Source organism: Callorhinus ursinus, unplaced genomic scaffold (assembly GCF_003265705.2).
Source record: "Callorhinus ursinus isolate GAN/ISIS: 27379988/994484 unplaced genomic scaffold, GSC_fseal_2.0 scaffold2, whole genome shotgun sequence".
Taxonomy (NCBI): domain Eukaryota; kingdom Metazoa; phylum Chordata; class Mammalia; order Carnivora; family Otariidae; genus Callorhinus; species Callorhinus ursinus.
The window spans coordinates 8,205,490-8,223,820 of record NW_027397064.1 but is presented as its reverse complement, the minus strand read 5'-3'; the positions used below and the strand labels follow the sequence as shown (position 1 = coordinate 8,223,820).

Sequence of the window (18,331 nt, the reverse complement as noted above, 5' to 3'; positions counted from 1 at the left end):
GTTGTACTATCCTACCCCCTAACACAGGACTTTCATTCTGAATCCACCTAACACTCCACAACTCAGAAGGATAAGCTGCAAAGACAGAAGCGATTCTTAAAACCTAAGAGGATGTCACAGAAGGAACAGGGCAAATTTCATCATCAAACTAAAGCTTTAATCTCCTCAGACTTCAGGGCAGAAGATGAGTCCATTTATACCAACGCTGTCTTCGGAGCAGCTGCTCAGAACAGAAAACCATGGTGGGAAAACAATCAAAGGGGTTTATTTCCCACTCAAAATCTGAAAGAAGTAGCAACCTGCCTCAAATGGGCACTGGCTAAATATTTAATTAGAGGCTGAGGAGGGCAAGGTAGTTGGGGTGTCTGGGAAGATGTGGGCATCAGGCAAGGCGCACATTTAGTGATTTCCAATGCCAGTTTCTGACTTGCAATACCGGGAAAGCGGGGACCCTGGCGCTGCCCTTCATCCTTGTTTTGTCAGAGTGAAGCCCTGTGCCTGACACACAGAGGTGCTCCTGACAGATGAGGGAAAAAAACGTGAAAAAATAAATGAATATCCAAGATGAAGAGTGGAAGAAACTCCTTTTGTTGTGAGCAAGCGCAGCAAACAGTTTCAGACCCCTAAAGAAGAGTGACAATGTGCCACCCCACAGGATGCCCTCCCCAGGAACAGCCGGTTAGCAGCCTCGTTCCTGGAGGCTCACCCTCAGCTCGCTGACTTATGGGGTGTAAAGTAGGGCACAAGGATGAGTGGTTTTAGGGAGAGGGAAGCACGCTCACCAAGTTCCAGAGTGAGGATTTTCTTCTCGCAGGCATAAAAATCTAGCCAGAGCCTTCTTTTTGTGTTCTACAAATTATCAACTAAAATCTAAGAATGCTAGTTATCTGTCTCCAATACGGAGTTAGGAAATTAGTATCTCTGCTCTTGGTAAAGACCAAGAGTCGTAACCCACAGAGTGCAAAACTCGGGGGCTGAGAAAAACACCTGTTCCGGGAGCTTATTTATCATACAATCGTACAATCAGAAGTTTATAATTCCTGTGGATCTAATTACTGCATGATGACTATAGTTAATACAGTATCGTATATTAAAAGTAGATCTTAAAAGTTCTCATCAGGAGAAAAAAAATTTGTAACTAAGTGAGGTGATGGATGGTAACTAAACTTACCAGGGTGATTATTTCACAACATACACCTGTATCAAATCATTACATTGTACTCCTAAAACTAATGCAATGTTATATGTCAAGTGTATCTCAATAAAACTGGGGTGGGGGGGAAGTAATCTAAAACAAAGAACAGTGCCCAGGCTATGTGTAAAGGGTTGCAGGCCACACCTATAGGGGTTTTCTCTTTCCTTGCTTTCCTGGGTTCACCTGTATTCTGATTTTCTCAAAGTTGGATCTAGAAGAAGAGAGTCCCCGAGAGCTTAGTCCCCTGTATGTGTCTGCCTTCGGCTTAGGTCATGATCCCAGGGTCCTGGGATCAAGTCCTTCATCAGGCTCCCTGCTCAGTGGGGAGTCTGCTTCTCCCTCTCCCTCTGCTCTTCCCCTCCTGCTCGTACATGCTCTCTCTCTCTCTCTCTCAAATAAATAAAATCTTTAAAAAAAAAATCACCTCCATTCGCAATTCTTTGACCCTAGACATATCACCAGTGATATAATCCTCACCCTAATATATTTGGGATGCCAACAACAAGGCCTCTACAACTGTCTGCTACCAGGAGGACATACATTTCAACCTTCTAGAAAATGCTAACACCAAAGAGAACCATGACGAAACATCTATCCTTTGGGACATAAATTTACAATTATTTCTTTAAATCATTTAAAGTAGACTCAAATACACTGTCCCATTTTTGTGTAAGCAATATAGGATCATCCTCTGTTTCATATCATGAAAGGCAGTACTAGCTTTTTAATTACATTAGTACCAAGAATTATAATTCAGACATGAGTCAATGAAATTCTCGACAGGCTTATCCTTGACCACTGAAAACGTAACAACTGGGATGCACTCACTTTTATGATCTCTGTGCTTAATGTGTTTCTAATAATTATTATTCTATTTTTATTATCCATAAAAGTACTTTCTCTCTCAGAGGTCCACAGTGCAGTTTCTGCAAGGAAAATCTGCAGGACAGACCATCCATCCCTTATTAGCAAATAAAGGTATCTCAGGCACCTTCGTTGTGACATTAAGTCCAAAGCATCTATCCTCCAGCTCAAAAATGTTTAATGAGCATTGTCAAGAAGCCCTTTATTCAGTCAAGAAAAAGCCCCGCCTCCTTAGAACAATTTCTTAGAATAAAGTTGTCTCTTTTCTCTGTAACGCTACTAACCACTTCTTCACCAAGTAGTTTCCATCCACTGCTCCTCTCTACCCTCTCCTGCTGTGTTTTGTTCCCTACTTACAGGAGAGGCGCCTCCACAGTGCAGGCAGCCCGTGGGGACCTAACCCTGCCACACACTGAACAGAACTAGCAGAAAGCAGCTCTACATCTTGCATGCCAACTGCTATTTTGATGCCGAGGAGGATACAGTGAACGCCTCTGATTCTTTGATGGGCTTCCTGGTCTACCTGATCCCCTGCCCCATTTCTTTCTCAGAACCCTACCAGGTCCCAGGCTTTTTGCAAAGCCTCACTAGGGCCTTTGCACTTACACTGATGATGGCGGGAAAATGAGCTCTTGGAGAAGTGATGAATGAAGGAATATGACATCTACTCCTGCCCTCTGGCACGGTGCTACTTCCTAACCTAAAGAGGAGTTCGCTCACAGTTTCCAACCAACAGGAGGATGGCATCAAAGAGCCCATTGGTTCAAATTATTCTGACCTATTTCTTTTTGAAATGAGAGGAAAAGGATTGGCAAAATTGCTCAAAATATCCCTAAGGGGTTACTATAACATTCTGGGTCACACCGTCTGTGGGACGTCTTTAGATCAGAGACTGTTTTCCAACTTACTAGTTTATGAAACCAAATTCACCATGTCCTTCCCGTGCTCCCGTAACCAAACATATAATTCAAATTATAACACCTAACTTGAAACTCAGAGATTTGATTTTCCATCATACTCTTGTTCTTTTATTTATTTTGTTCATTTGGTTCATAGGCAGTTTTTGAGCATGTCTTGTGCAGAAAGCCCCCTGCTAAGTTGTTACAATGGATACAGAAGGAACCAAACAGGCTCTAACAGCAAGGAACTCACCATCTGAGACTCCACGGGGAAGCTCCCTGTGATCCCATCTCTGAGTCAGGTATTTCTCTGAGCCTCCAAAAGGCACCTGCAGATCCCTCCCATGGCACACATGGCCCTGTGCTCTGATCCACGATTCATCCAGCACCCCACCCCACAACCATCCAACTCCTCCTCAGAGGCCAAGTCTTAGCTGACTGAATGTGTACTCACCAGCACCTGGCGCAGGACCAGGCACAGGACAGGTAATAACTGGGCAGGGGAGTGCATGCAAATAATAACCCACATAAAGAAATATAAGTATAAATCAAAAGTCATGTGTCTCATTAGAAAACTAAAATGTTGGGGTGCGTGAGTGGCTCAGTCGTTGGGTGTCTGCCTTCGGCTCAGGTCATGACCCCAGGGTCCTGGGATTGAGTCCCACATCAGGCTCCCTGCTCCACGGGGGGCCCGCTTCTCCCTCTCCCACTCCCCCTGATTGTGTTCCCTCTCTCACTGTGTCTCTCTCTGTCAAATAAATAAATCAAATCTTTAAAAAAAAAAGGGGGGGAAAGAAAACTAAAATGTTGCCAGGCTTGAGAGAGGGAGCTTGCTGCAGGGGGTAGGGACAGCTTTCAGAAGGAAGAAGGTTTGGGGCTGAGCCTGAAATATCGTTAGGAAGGTGAGTGGGCAGGAGGCCGAGGGCTGGAGTAGGGGTGGTGCAGCAGCTAAGCATGCCAGATGGAGGGAACAGCATGAGCAAAACCACAGGGAGCTGAAGGAGGAAGCAGGGGGATGCACAGATAGTAAGGGGAGCTGAGGTTCAAGCTGGAAAGGATGTTCATGCACGCAGCTCAGGGCAGGCTACTCACTTTGCCCTGGGAATGAGATCTGAAATAAGCAAACTTCAGAAATGGGAACTTGTTGGGAGCCCTAATAAAGAGACACATCCTTGGAAATATGAAAAAAAAAAAAATATATATATATAAGGCAGACAGACTCCTGAAAAACAGTGTCTCCTACCCAGGCCACATGGGCTCTAGAACAAGGACAGAGGATGTCATCAAGCCAGGGACAAAGCAGCCGGTTAAGGTCAGTGACTTATTTCCAATAAACCAACCCTAACCAGAAGAACTCAGCTGTGAAAACACTAGGACTTCCTGGAGCTTGAGCCTTCGACTTCCAAGAGTAGGGAGGGAGGTAACAGAAGGTCGGGAACTTTCAGGAGCCCAACATGCTAGTGCTTTTCTCATGGACAGGCCCACATCTGGAGACAGAATTAAGACACAGCCTCCAGAAGGGCTTGGGAATGGCTCTCAGACATGATGCCAAATCATTTCTCTCTCAAAAGTCTGAGTAGGTAGCTCCAGTATCCAATTCAAACAGCTTCAGGCTGATAGATTCCCAATGCAAGAGGTAGAGAGAATCCTAAGGAACCTCCTAAGAATGGAGACCTGACCCCACTTACTTATCAATACAGACCAGGGCCAACACATAGGAAAGCTTTGAGATAAGTACTGAACCATTATATCACCTATCAGCATTTCTCTTTATTAATTCCACATGACCTTAGCATTATGAACAATGAAATCCTTGAATAAAAAGATGTTGCATATTTGCTTTAGGGAATCAGCAAAAGTAGGGAGATGGTAAGCTCTGCTCCTGAGACTCTACTTCCAGAATGAGATTCCATAATCTAGTTTCACCAAATCACCTGGCTGGCCAATGAAAGGCATCATAATCTGAGTGAGGGGCTTGGAATATGACCTTTTTGTCAGTGCCTCAAGCAAATCTTAGGCAAACTAAAACTTTAAAACTATTCCTTTAATTTTGTGGGCAAGGAACGCAATTGGGCAGAAAGGAGGCAACAGTGAAAAAATAGAATCTTGTGATGATTAATTTTATGTGTCAACTTGGCTGAGCCATGGTGCCTAGATACTTGGTCAAACAACATTCTGGATGTTTCTCTGAGGGTGTTTTTGGATGAGACTTACATTTAAATCGGTGGACTTTGAGGGAAGCAGTTTACCCCCATAGAGAGGGTGGGCCTCATCCAATCAGTTGAAGGCCTGACTAGAATGAGAAGCTGACCTCCCCTGAGCAAGACAGAACTCTGCAGCAGACGGCCTGCAGACTTCATTGCCAACATCAGCTCTTCCTGGTTCACCAGCAGACCCCTTTGCACCAGAGCTGCATCTCTTTCCTGAGTCTCCAACTCACTGTCCTCCCAGTCAGATTTTGGATTCACCAAGACTCCACAATGAGTAGAGTTACAGTGAGCTGATTCCTTAAAATAAATCTCCTTAATTCATATATAGAAGATAGGATAGGATAGGAGATATATATATATATATATTCTGTTCCTCTGAGAATCCTAATATACAACCCTTGCACTTGAGAGATGGGGTCCATGGAACCTAAGTGGATCTAAAAAGGCTTAAGGCCCATGCCAGTGAAGAGCCCTGACACTTACCTTTAATATATTTAGGGAATTACCAAATAGATAGCAGCCAAACCTGGTGACAGAGTTCAAAGAGAAGTAGTGACCACAGTCAATTTTTTTAATAAGAAGAAAAGATCAGAATCAACCCTTGTAACAAAAGCAGTTTTCAAAAACAGAGAGCTCCTTACCGTGTTACAGTAAACATATAAAAAGACTGGATGGCTCAGGAGGTTTAGCCTCCAACTCTTGATTTTAGCTCAGGTCAAGATCTCAGGGTCATGGGATCGAGCCCCACATCAAACTCCACGCTCAGTAGGGAGTCTGCTTCTCTCCCTCTCTCTCTCTGTCTCCTTCTGCCCTCCCCCACTTGCACATGTTCTGTCTCTTGTTCTCTCTAAAATAAATAAAGAAATCTTAAAAAAAAAAAAAAAAGACTTTCTGAGGGTGGAGTGCTATCTAAGGGTGGCGAGCTAGAACTTTACTGCAGACCACCCATCAGCCTGGAATTGTGAAATCGCCTCTGGCCAAAGTACATCTGCCAGAAAAAAGCTCCATTACCACATGAGAGTAGTATGGGAATCAAGAATTGCTCTTATTTTGACAGATGATCTAATAAAAAGATATAAAAGTGATTAGAAACAATCACATTAAACCACCAAGAGAGTTCTTTTTGTTTTGTACTACGGAGTGGATTCTTGCATTGGGTGGAAGACTGGACTATATAACTTCTAAGTTTAAGAAACCGTACAAAGAAGGAACCTGATAGCAACAGTCTTCTATGGCCAGCAAACTATTTTCAAGTCACCACGACAACCATGATAACAATCACAAAAAGCCCCGGGAAGTCACGTAGACTCAAAAAGATGAGCCAACTTTTCATTCCTAATCCTGCCACAGGTAGTGCAACTCCTGCCATGTTTTTGTGAATGGGAGGACTGGCTTCCAGATGGTTCTCTCCAAGATAACAATGTTGCGGGTCTATAAATGGACATGGTAATTCCAGCCTAGTCATTTGCTTAGCATCACTGGGGGTAATTAGAGTGGCTCAGGTTAAGACGACTGGCCACAATTTCCTTCAGTTCACTAAAGGTAAATGCAGGCTTTGAGAGAAGCAACAACGGAGGCTTTGCACACCTGGGGGGTCGGGGGCAAAGGGGGTGGTGGGGCACTCAGAGCTCTTCAAAAGAGCTGGTACCCACAATGAAGCTGTACCTCCTCCAAAATGACCTGCTAAATTTAGCATGGATTCTTCAGGAAGGCTTTTGAGTCCTTTTTGCACGAAAAACAAAGCACTTTGGCAAGGTTTGCCAAGTTACCTGCCAGGTGCTAAATGCTTCAACTGCCTTTTCAATGAGTTAATTCTATACCACCAGGCAGAGCCTCTTAGCAAGAGTTGCCATGCAGATGACACCCATGCAAAGGAGGGGTGTAAGCCAGCGACGTGCATGTTTTAAGAAAACATGGTGGGGGTGCCTGGGTGGCTCAGTTGGTTGAGTGTCCAACTCTTGGTTTTGGCTCAGGTCATGATCTCAGGGTTGTGAGATCAAGCCCTATGTTGGAGAGAACCATCTGGAAACCAGTCAGTCCTCCCATTCACAGCCTAGAGCCCACTTAAGATTCTCTCTCTTCCTCTCCCTCTGCCCCTCCCCACCATGTGTGCGTGCATTCTCTCCCTCTCTGTGTCTCAAAAAAACAAACAAAGGGGTGCCTGGATGGCTCAGTTGTTAGGCGTCTGCCTTCAGCTCGGGTCATGGTCCCGGGGTCCTGGGATCGAGCCCCGCATTGGACTCCCTGCTCAGCGGGAAGCTTGCTTCTCCCTCTCCCACTCCCCCTGCTTGTCTTCCCCCTCTTGCTGTGTCTCTCTCTGTCAAATAAATAAATAAAACTTTAAAAACAAACAAACAAACAAACAAAAAACAAATCATGGTGACTGCTGTATGGCTAAAAAGTTTCCCCAGATGGGTCATCCATTGTAAGAGAAAGCACACAAGGAAACAACCACAGTGTCAGTCCCAAATTCCAAGAACAGCCCTCCCTTCCTCGTTTCAGCAATTTCTCTTCCACCACTCTTTTGTCTTTCTCAGGGCTAATCAAGCCCCAGAAGTGTTCACTGGGAATACTAAGGATGAATTTGGGGAACACCAGTGTGTCTCCTCTTCACACTTGGAAGGTCTGATGCTCTTCCAGCTGGGATGGTTGTCTTTCCTCGGGCTTGCTTGCTTCCACTCTTTGGGAACATCCTTATCAAATGAGCTCCCCCACTGCTTCCACATCTTCTCTCAGGTTCTATACCCTCCTCAGCCTTGACTGTCACAGCAGAACACTCAATATTCTTTACTTCTTTTTCCCCCCATAAAGTAAATTGATAAATGAAGCTTTCCCTCAGGAAAGAGAGAAAATTGTCCAAGCTGGCCAAGCTGGAAGAAAACCATATTCACAGGACAGGCTTGGCTTTGTAAAAGAAGTCCCAGGCTCTGCCTCTGGCTTAATCCAGGTACCATCCCCTGCCCTGGGGGTTTCATTCTGGCTTTGGTTTACATTCATGTTCCTTTTCAGAGATTTAGCAGAAATTCTTGTTCCACGACTCTCTTCAGGCATTTTGCCCCCTGCAGAGGATATCTCACCAGAAAATGGTATATTTACCCCACCGCAAATTGTACACTTAACACATCAAAATCATGGGCTTTCCAAGATGACCCGAGCAATGCTTGAAAGCATCTTCCAACACCTCTCCGACCGTCGTCCCCCTCCCCACTGCACCAAGTTCACACCACTATAACCGGAGGCACCGACATTACCATAAGGAAGCTTCACCAGCGAAAGTTCACCTGCGCTACCCTTAAGATTGGTCTAAAACTGGGGCGCCTGGGTGGCTCAGTCAGTTAAGCATCTGCCTTTGGCTCACGTCATGATCTCAGGGTCCTGGGACCGAGCCCTATGTCGGGCTTCCTGCTCAGCAGGGGAGTTTGCTTCTCCCTCTCTCTCTGTCCCTGCTCCTGTGTGCTGTCTCTCTCTCTCTCAAATAAATAAATAACATTTTTTAAAAAATTTTTCTGAAACAAACTATGCTTTTTTGGGACTTGGGGGACCCACTTCGCTTTGCACAAACGCCAGTGGACAAATGTGCAGAACAGGAAGAGGGTCAAGGAGGCCTGTGCCCTAACGGAACAGGCCCCCTCGTAAGGGGTGAGTCTCCCTCTCCTGGGATGCTGGGTGGAGCCCAAGTCCACCTGCAAAAGCTGTTTTAATGGAGCCCTCTACCGGGGGGAGTGGGTCTCAGTGGCCCGAGTCCCGTACTGGTCTGCCTCTCAGACTTCTGTCACTCAGCAGAGAACAAGGAGGAGGAGCTTACCCTGTCCCTGCCCCTGCCCCAGGCTCATGTGACCTGAGCCCTAAAAAAGAAGGGGCACAGGACTCGGGCCCGCCATAGCATTGATGACGCTGGTCCGCAGAGGTCAAAAATAATGTCAGCCTTCTCGACCCAGCCTCTTCTCCATTCCTTCTCATGCTTCCCTCTTGCTTCTCTAACTCTGTTATCAGCACAAGGGAAACGCAAAGTCTGAGGAGAGGATGATGTAATGACGGGGAAATGAAGGCCTCCGCTTACCTTTTCTGTCGGACATTGATCTTGATTCCGCCACCACCAGACAGAATGACTATTTTCTCTCAAAGCATCTCTACTTTACACCAAAGCAAAATCTCGCACTGCACAGACTTATTATCATTACTTTAAAAGTTATACAGAAATTGGGTGTCCATATGCTGCACACTGATGTATAATTGAAACCAGAAATTTGAAGGGTTTTTTCAGCAAATGCACGTGTTCTATCCCCTTTCATTCTTGATAGGCATAGATATAGATAGGTATTGATATACAGATAGAGATACATATTTACGTAAATATAGCTTTTAAAAGCTCCCAGGTGTCCCCTTACCTCTGATGGCTTTGTGGTACATTTTCCTTTTCCAGAACACTCCATGTCATTTGCATGGCTCTCCCCTGGCACACAGGTGCTGACCTTCACCACCAGAGTTAGGCGCAAAGCCACAATAGATTTAGTAACAGAATCATTCACAAAACCTAAAAAAAAAGGGCGGGGGGAGACAATAGGAAATATAAAGTAAAACTTTACCAACATTCTTCCTACAAGACTATGAGTTTATTTTCTGCAGCATTCAAGTCTGATGAACAAAACAAAATGTAATATTAGGCAAAGAAATAAAGCATGTGACTAGTGGCCATTCAGACCTCTGGCCTTTCAATTAGCAATAATCGCGCCTCGGATAAACCTCATTGGCTACGATACTGCCACTGCGCAAAGCTGACCTCTGGCCTTTCAAGAAAGGCCAAGCATCATGAGAAATATCGAAGGCCCAAGGAAGAGAAGACCAGGCCCTCGGCCATCGCGTTAGATGCTGCTGTTCTGTTCCGGCCCGTGTCTTCTGGCGGCATTTTGTCTCTCAATTCCATCCCCGCATTAGCGTCCTAGAATTTACTGGTTTTGAGCCCATCTTCTCCCAGGGGGCCACCTGCTCACCCCTCCTGACTCTTCCTCCCCCTGGCTGCTTTGGATAGTGACAAGCACTAAATATCTCCGGAGGCCACCCCCCATACCAGCCTGCCTGAGTGGCTCTCAGTGTCCTGACAGGTGGGTAAGCAGGGCAGGAACACATTCAGTGATGGGCTTACTGATAAATAGCATACTTCACCATCACTCTGACTGCACGGTATCAATTAAGTTACATCATTTAACCATCTAATAAAACAGGGCCAATCATAGTTGAAGATTGATTGAACTATCACCGAGGTGTCATACTTATCACCAAATGATCTTGCACCTAGGGCAGCTACTTGTACGTAGGAGGTAACAATAAATGTGGAACAAAACATAGCCTCCAACTGAAATGAAGAAATAATACCGTATCTTGCATCAATAGTATAATTATTTCACTAAGAGAGTGTCTCTTTTTTCTAACAAGAATATTCATTTATGTATGTATATTTTTTCATTTCTAAATGAACAACCTATAATTAACATATCTATTATCCAGGAGACAGACTCCTGCATTCCCCATAAAAGGTGCTTAAGACAAGGTGGGGAAAGTGATTCTAGACATCCATGCCTCTCTGAGCCCCAATTTTCTCTTGTGTTAGGGAAGGAAAGAAAATAATCGCAAAATAGGGTGACCATAGAATTTATCCCCCAAACTAGGACTCTTTTCCAATCAAAATGGGAGTGCTTTTATGATTGCAAGTGGACACAGGCATAAAGTGAGACTGTTTCAAATAATGAGACAAAATGTTCACCCTCCTCCTCCTGGCCTGAGGAGCACCCAGAGATCAGGAATCTGCAAAGTGTCAAGTATTACATTAATGCCAGGGTTGTTTTTAAAAGGCAGATGACAGATTCGAAACAGCAATATAAGATTTAATTCAATCCACAAGTTTTAAAGTTATGATGGATGTTAAAGCAAGTCACAGCGCAGAGGAGACACCCTTCAACTTCAGTTTGTAATCAGGAGACAAATGTCTCTTGGTGCCTCAGTGAAGACAGGTACTGGAGGTCTCACAAGCAGTGGTACTTTACACCCACAGAGAGCCAATTGCTTTCTTCCTAAGATTTCCTACTGAAAACTTGATCATTCATTGGCTTTGGGACAGAAGGAAAGCATGGCTCCAGCGAAGGCACTTCCTCTTTAGAGCTTTATACTTCCTCTGTCATGGCTCCGCACTCTGGAGACACCTCACCGCCACCTCCCAGCCGCCTTCACTCATGCCTGGCTCACCCCAACTCTGTAAACGGTTGCCTAGAATACCCCTCCTCTCCCAACATTATAGCTCAGACCTCACCTTACTCCTGAGCTTTTCCTCGACATTCCACCCCCACTCCAAGCTCTGCCATGTCCACCTGTGCCTGAGTACACACTCTCGTGTACAGGTCCCTGGTTATTCTCTGTCTCAGATGCTTTCTTATCTTCCCACCTTTACTGAAGCTTCCTTAATGGCAAGGGACAAGTCTTCGAGAAGCGGTTGGTAGGAAGGCAAGAGAAGGGTACATATATGGCCAAAGCAGCAAAGATAATTCCCCGGGAGGACTTTCCAAAATGTCCTATCATCCAACATGTCGACTTTAAAAAAAGAGCAATCACTCGAATGCATAAATTCCAGTTTACTAAAAAATAGTTGCTTATCAATTTATTATTAACCATGATAGAAAAATGGAGCCTGGAACAATGGTGGGATGCTACCAGATTTCTTATTCTAAAAGATATTTTTACACGTAAAATAATGGAGGTAAAATCAGATATCAGAATTTATAAAGGTGTCTTTTTGTGTCTTTGCTTTGTTCTCCAGTTTCATATTAAATTATTGTTAAAAACGATATCACCTGCCTACTTACTAAGCATTTAGATCACAAAATGCTATGTAATTCCATAGAAGAGGCCTCCCTCTGAAGGTTATTTTAAAAATTCTATTCAACTATTAAATTTACTTAGCCAGTAGTAATTCAAATGAATGGGTAGTTAAAAATATGTATGGTATAGTTTTCTAGATAATTTGCTTCCATTTCCTCAGTGAACATTTACTGATCTCACATCTATAAACCAGGCACTCACTTAGATTCCCAGATTACAAAGATGGCACACTCTTTGTTTCTACCACACCAAAGTGAGTCAAGAGCAGTGATCCTTAGCCAGTTTTGAAACCAGAAGCTTCCTAATTTCGCAGGGGCTTTTTCCAAGTACATACTGCCAGGCTCCAACACAAGTGCTTTGGAATCAATAGTTTGGGATGGGCCTTTGGCAGGCATGTTTTTAAAAGACTCCCTAAGCAATTCGAACATTGTTTCCAGTTAAGAACCACTGGCCTGGTAGAAAAACTAATCAAGGAACATAAGGAATATTGTATCACCTGGAATTAGAGGCATGCATTTGAGCCTCTGAAAGCACATTTTACACATCTATTTTTGAACGTCTAGGTGACTCTGCATTATTTAGACAATCTTTATACTCTCTAGCTCATCGTAAGTCTCTAAAGTTCTCGGAGACAACTCTGATAAAGGTTTCTATACTAGCTTTATTTGCTCCATAAGACTATGAGTATTTTGGCCCTAAAATGCTTTAGTAAACTATTAAAGAAATCTTTGCAACAGTGTGTCACATATTATTATGTAATTCCTAATTATGTCAACGAATCCCCCAAAGTAAGGCAAAAGGATATGCATGTTATTTTCAGCAATATACTGCTCACACGATGAGAACGTTGCCTGGCGGCTCCTTCCAGGTAAGAGTGTAATTTCAGTAAGTTGTTGGCACCTCCCTTTGATCATGTCTCAGGGAAAATGCTTGGAGCTGCTCATAATGAAAAGTAATACTGTCCAATTTAACTTTCATCAAACTGCAGCTGGGTTAGAGCAAAGTAGCCCTCAGGAAATCCCACATGCCAAGAGCAGGAACTGCACCCTTTACAAAGGGGCAGCAGGAAGAAGCTGAAATGAAATAGAACTCATTTTTAAAAAAAAAAAAAGAATTTCTTTGTGGCTTTATAAGTGATCATTTGAGAGTTGTTGAAAAGCCAGCGTGGTTTCTTTGACACAGCACTCAAACTGATGGACACTTCCAACACACTTACAAGAAATCCAGAGCAAATGGTCACTACTTTTTCTCTTCCTTAATAACATGAAATCAATATACATAGCATCATTTTTGATACAGACCTAGATAGAAAAGTTTGTCCTCATATTCAGAATTCTAAGATCCAGAGACCAACTAATCAACTGGAGACAAAAACTGACAAAGTAGGAATGAGGAGGACACTCCAGTTCTATTTCCAGAGCTGCCCCAGAATGGGCTTTTGTCGACACGGGCATCTTCTACGGTCCTTCCAAAAACTACAGAACTGCTCCCACACAGCAGGCCATGGCGGCACTGCAGGTAAAGCCTGGTTTAAGTTAACAGCAAGCAAGGGGAAGAGCAAGATGAGATTTATAAAGAAGGGAGAAGGAGGGGAAGGAGTCAAGGAGGGAGGAGATTTAGAAAGAAAGTAGGAAGGAGGGAAGCAGGAAGGGAGACTGAATAGGAACAACAAAGCGTGAGACAGAAAATGGGTGAGATCCCAGGAAAGGAGACACTGACACAGGAGTACAAGGAAAGCAGAAACGGAGAAAGAAGACGAAGGCTCTCCATCCCGTTTCAGGGGCTCTCCCACCTCTGGTCACATTTTCTCACCCGCTCACTCTCATGAGAAAATATACTCTTCATTCCAACCACAACAAATGTAAGACTAGAGTTCTTTGAAAATGTTCGTGAATAAACATATATTTAAATCATCATTGTGTACAGTCCAAGTCTATGATTCTGACTATGAGGCAAAAATATTGAGTCACTTTACATGGACAGATCGTGCGCTCCAGTGAGTAAGCTGGCACGGTAGCGTGGGTGAGACGGACAGCAGCATGGGGACAGAGGGAAGCTGAGCTCATTCGTTCAATATTCAGCAGTTGCTTATCCAGCTCTAAGTAAGAGGCTGCTTTTAGGGTGGGCTCCAAAGGCTGAGAAAGAGCCAGCAAAGAGAGCTGAGGAGGTCATATGTCACATGAAGGAGGAGGTCATGTGTCCCATGGATGAGGAGGATGTGTCCCCTGGGTGAGGAGGTCACCCAGTCACATGGAAGAGGAGGTCATATGTCACATGGATGAGGAGGTCATATGTCACATGGATGAGGAGGTCATATGTCACATGAAGGAGGAGGTCATGTGTCCCATGGATGAGGAGGTCAGTGTGTCCATGACCAGCACCTTGATGAGGATAGAGAGGCAGTAAGGGCAAGATCAGAGGACGTCTTGTGAACCTTAATGAAATGGGAATCCACTGAAGAGATTTAAGCAGGGGAAAAACATATGATTTATACGTTCTCAAAGATTACATTTTGGAGGGAGAACCAACAAGACTTCATATACACTGGATGTGCGACATGAGGGAAAAGAAAAAATCATACATAGTGTAAGCAACTCTGAGGTGGGGGGCTGCTGGGCAAGTGAATCAAAATTTCTGTTGTGAACAGACTAAATTTGAGATTCTGATGAGACCCCCTTTCCAAACAGAGCAGTCAAAAGCTGGTGTTTGGACATAGGCTGAATATTTAAATGTGGGCCTCACCTGAATACGGATGGTGTTGCACTACTGGGACAGGGAAGGGCACCTAGAGACCGGAGAGAGAACAGGGCCAAATCAAGCTATACAGGCCAATATTCACGATATACACTTAATTGTATATTGACATCAGACCACAACAGAATCATACTAGGATCGTTAACTAAAACAAATAGCTACATGATTTTTCCATGGTGGGGTTGGTAAGAAAAGACAAGATTTCTGCAGCATGAAGGAGATCCAGAACTACATGACGGCTGACCTCTGACCACTTCAGCATTGAGAGGGGAAACTGTGGTCCCTGACCAAAAAAAAAAGAAAAAAAAAGTCTCAAGGATGCTACATAGTTCGATTCAATATGCAGATGCTGGGAAAGAAAGAGAAGAGGGAGGGAAGGAGGGCAAAGATACTGCTTACCGTGGAGAGCCCCTTCTACTTGCTACACAACCGATGATTTCCCTAATGAGTTTTAAAACGATAAAGAAGGAAAACTTTCTCCAAAGATTATCCAGAGATCTGTTAACACCCTCAAGTAACCAGTTAGGGTGACAAATAAAAGGTGGGTTTCCTTCCCCCCTCTGCATTTCTCCTCCCCTAACTCTACACAAAAACATACAAATGCTCTGCCCTGCCCACAACCCCACACTGTGCTCATAAACACAGTAATAAAATGTTCTGCCATCATTACAGTCCTTTTAAAACAGTGACTTCGCCAAACTCATCTCCCCTGGTGCCAATCAGAAGTTGAGAGCAACTGAAAGGGGGTCCGGTCATTATCTCTGGGGTGGAGTGGTCAAGTGTCAGTTGGAGAATGCAAAATGGCTGGCTCCAGGCCATTAACTGTTTATTTTACCACTCGTCTTCTTTAATATTAACGCTAAAGAGTCTTAAATGGACTTTGTAGTTAATACCTCATTGGGATTAATGGCAAATGAGATTTGCACTTCTCACTTCAGTGGTTTGACTAAAGACCATTTTCTTTCCTGTTAAAGGAAAGCATACATGCAAAACAAAAATTCTGGCCATAAATACTTGAGCAGTAGGTGTTGGAAACAGACTGCCGACTTTTCCTATTAAGACTTGGCGAGTCATTTGGCACAAACCTGTAACCTATAAAAACTGTTCATGGTCCAAGAAGTTCCATGGTTGGCAGCAGACAGGCATGAAAAGCTTGAAATATTGCAGATTCCAGCTCCAGCTGGAGACCCAAGGTTTCTGCATTAACATAATCATTGGGAAGGCAAACACCCCAATTCCCACATTTCGTTCCACAAAAGCAAGGACAAAACGGTGTATCTGCACCAACTTTTTTAAGAAGGGAGGATGGAGGTTAGCACAAAGCTTAAGAAGCTGGTCAGGATTCGCAGGGATTTGTGACCCCATACCTGTGGGTTGAGAAACAAAACCCGAGAAGTAAATCATCTTTGACAATTGCGGGGAGCAAATATGACCAAGTCCAGGGCCGTATGATACTAAAGCAAGGCTTACTCTTTGCTATTTTGCATGTGTGAAGAATGCCAGCAGACCAGGAGTTAAGGGGGAAAGTGGACTACGGACTAAAGAAGTTGTCACTACACCCATGTAGTGCCCGGCCACACCGACCATCCCAGCACCTCACGCAAGGTCTATCTCTCTTTTCTAAACAAAGCTTTCTTTAGATTTCCACATAAAGGCTGGGTTCTGCAGTTGTTTGTTTGCCTGCTTACTTTTAAGTTTTGATACTTAAAGCGGTACATTGCTCTTTGGAAAATTCACTCATACATATTACCTCATTTTCTGTGGGTTCCTGAGTAAGGTAGGGCCCAAAATGCTTTCCGAATTAGGAGACACAATGGCACATAACAGCTACAGACCAGATACTTCTACCATTGCCACTCATCTGAATCATCAGGTGGATTACCCCTGGCTGAATGACGATGAAAAGTATATACTAAGTAATATCATTTGCTCCAAAGAAAAAAGAAATTGCAGAGATAATGGGAAGCTGCTGTTGAAAAAAAAAAAAAATACAATCAACTTGCTATCACCTGAAGATAGAATGACTGATTCTCAGCAAATCTTACTGTCAGATACAGAGGCCCTTCCCCACTGCCTCCCAGCTTTATCAGCATCTCAATGGCACCTTTTGTCTATTCATCCTGCAGAGAAGGCTCTGAAAATTCAATATGGAAACACAGGCTCATGAAATGAACAAAAATTTTAGATGGAGACTCCTTTGGTTGACGTTCTACGTTTTTCCAAAAGAAATATCTATGCTCACAGTAAAAGGTTACTGGCCCAGAGTGCTGTATTTCTGTTTAATTTGTTTTTTCAAGAAGATGTTCACCCTACCACATTCCTTTCTCTACTAATATTAAATTATTTGCCTGAAGTTAAGACTTGAGTATTTGAGCCACAGTAGTAACAGCTAGTTGCCCGGTGATATGTATTCTCCCCACATCCTTTGAGTAATAGCATTAGGAGTTTGTGCAGGGAACTGGGCCACCCAGTTCAAGAACCTGCCTCTCCTCAGTGACTGAGGGACAGGAATTGTGGCGCTTCTGTGACATACATGCACGAAGACTAAGCGAGTACTGCCCTGCCCATTCCCCCCCTCCACAACCCCCCGCCCCATGACAGTGGGGGCAGCCAGTCTGAATCCAGAGAGGGAATCTGTGTGGTGAGGGTGTAGAATTGTCCTCTCAGGCCTGGACCAGCTACCTCTACACTGTAACATGAGAGAGAGATGAACTGGGGGCTTGTTCAAGCCAATGTATTTGAGGTCTCTCTATACAGACAGATTATACTGTATTGTAATCAATATGGGTATGCAAAGGAATCATACAAACTCCTTCCCCTGAGCCACCTCTGCCCCTCGACTCAGAAGAAATCACCATGTAGCTACTACTTCGTGTCACAGTCTCACAAAATACTAATTCCATCACTCCCTCGTCTGCTTCCTCTTCCTTAGCATTCACAAAGCAGGGTTGACCATGAGAGTGGCTCACCTATCAGGGGAAGAGTGGAAGAGAACTGAGCACAAACCTGGAAAAACACCTAATGTCATTCCTTTTATTATACAGGGATATACTAAATGTGCACATTAACAGGTAGGTATAATCTAAATTTAATTGTAACATTTTATTTATTCCGTGGATAGTGTAAGTTTCACATTACAGAAGTAACTGCCCACAATATCTATTCATTAATTCCAAATGAGTGCCTCCTAATTAGTGGCTTTACTATTTATACTAACATGAGTAACTAGGCCCAAGTGTCTACATGAGGGTAATGGGAGGTTATACGGCTCTACCGCCAGATGTTCGAGTTCTCACCAGCTCTGAATTTGGGAGAGTTATTTATACCACTCACGCCTTGGATTCTTTCTCTCTGAAACAGAGATAATAACACTACCTATTTCCTGGGCTGGTGGTTATGATTAAAGGTCTTAATATGGGCAAAGCTCTTAGTGCAGTGCAAGCATGTGGTAAGGACTCTGTAAGGCATCATCATCACCATCATCATCACCACCACCATCACCACCACCATCATCACCATCATCATCATCACCACCATCA

The 18,331-nt window shown here is 43.9% G+C and overlaps 1 protein-coding gene and 1 pseudogene across 2 annotated transcripts in view; both read right to left on the bottom strand.

Moving 5' to 3' along the window:
• Nucleotides 1-18,331, bottom strand: part of DNER (delta/notch like EGF repeat containing) — a 296,928-nt gene that overhangs the window by 126,084 nt on the left and 152,513 nt on the right. For both annotated transcript variants that reach the window (XM_073877575.1, XM_025890378.2), the window contains exon 5: nucleotides 9,557-9,702. In XM_073877575.1, coding sequence (XP_073733676.1) covers nucleotides 9,557-9,702 — 146 coding nt within the window. The remainder of the gene's footprint in view (nucleotides 1-9,556; nucleotides 9,703-18,331) is intronic.
• Nucleotides 9,878-9,945, bottom strand: LOC112808166 (U4 spliceosomal RNA; annotated as a pseudogene).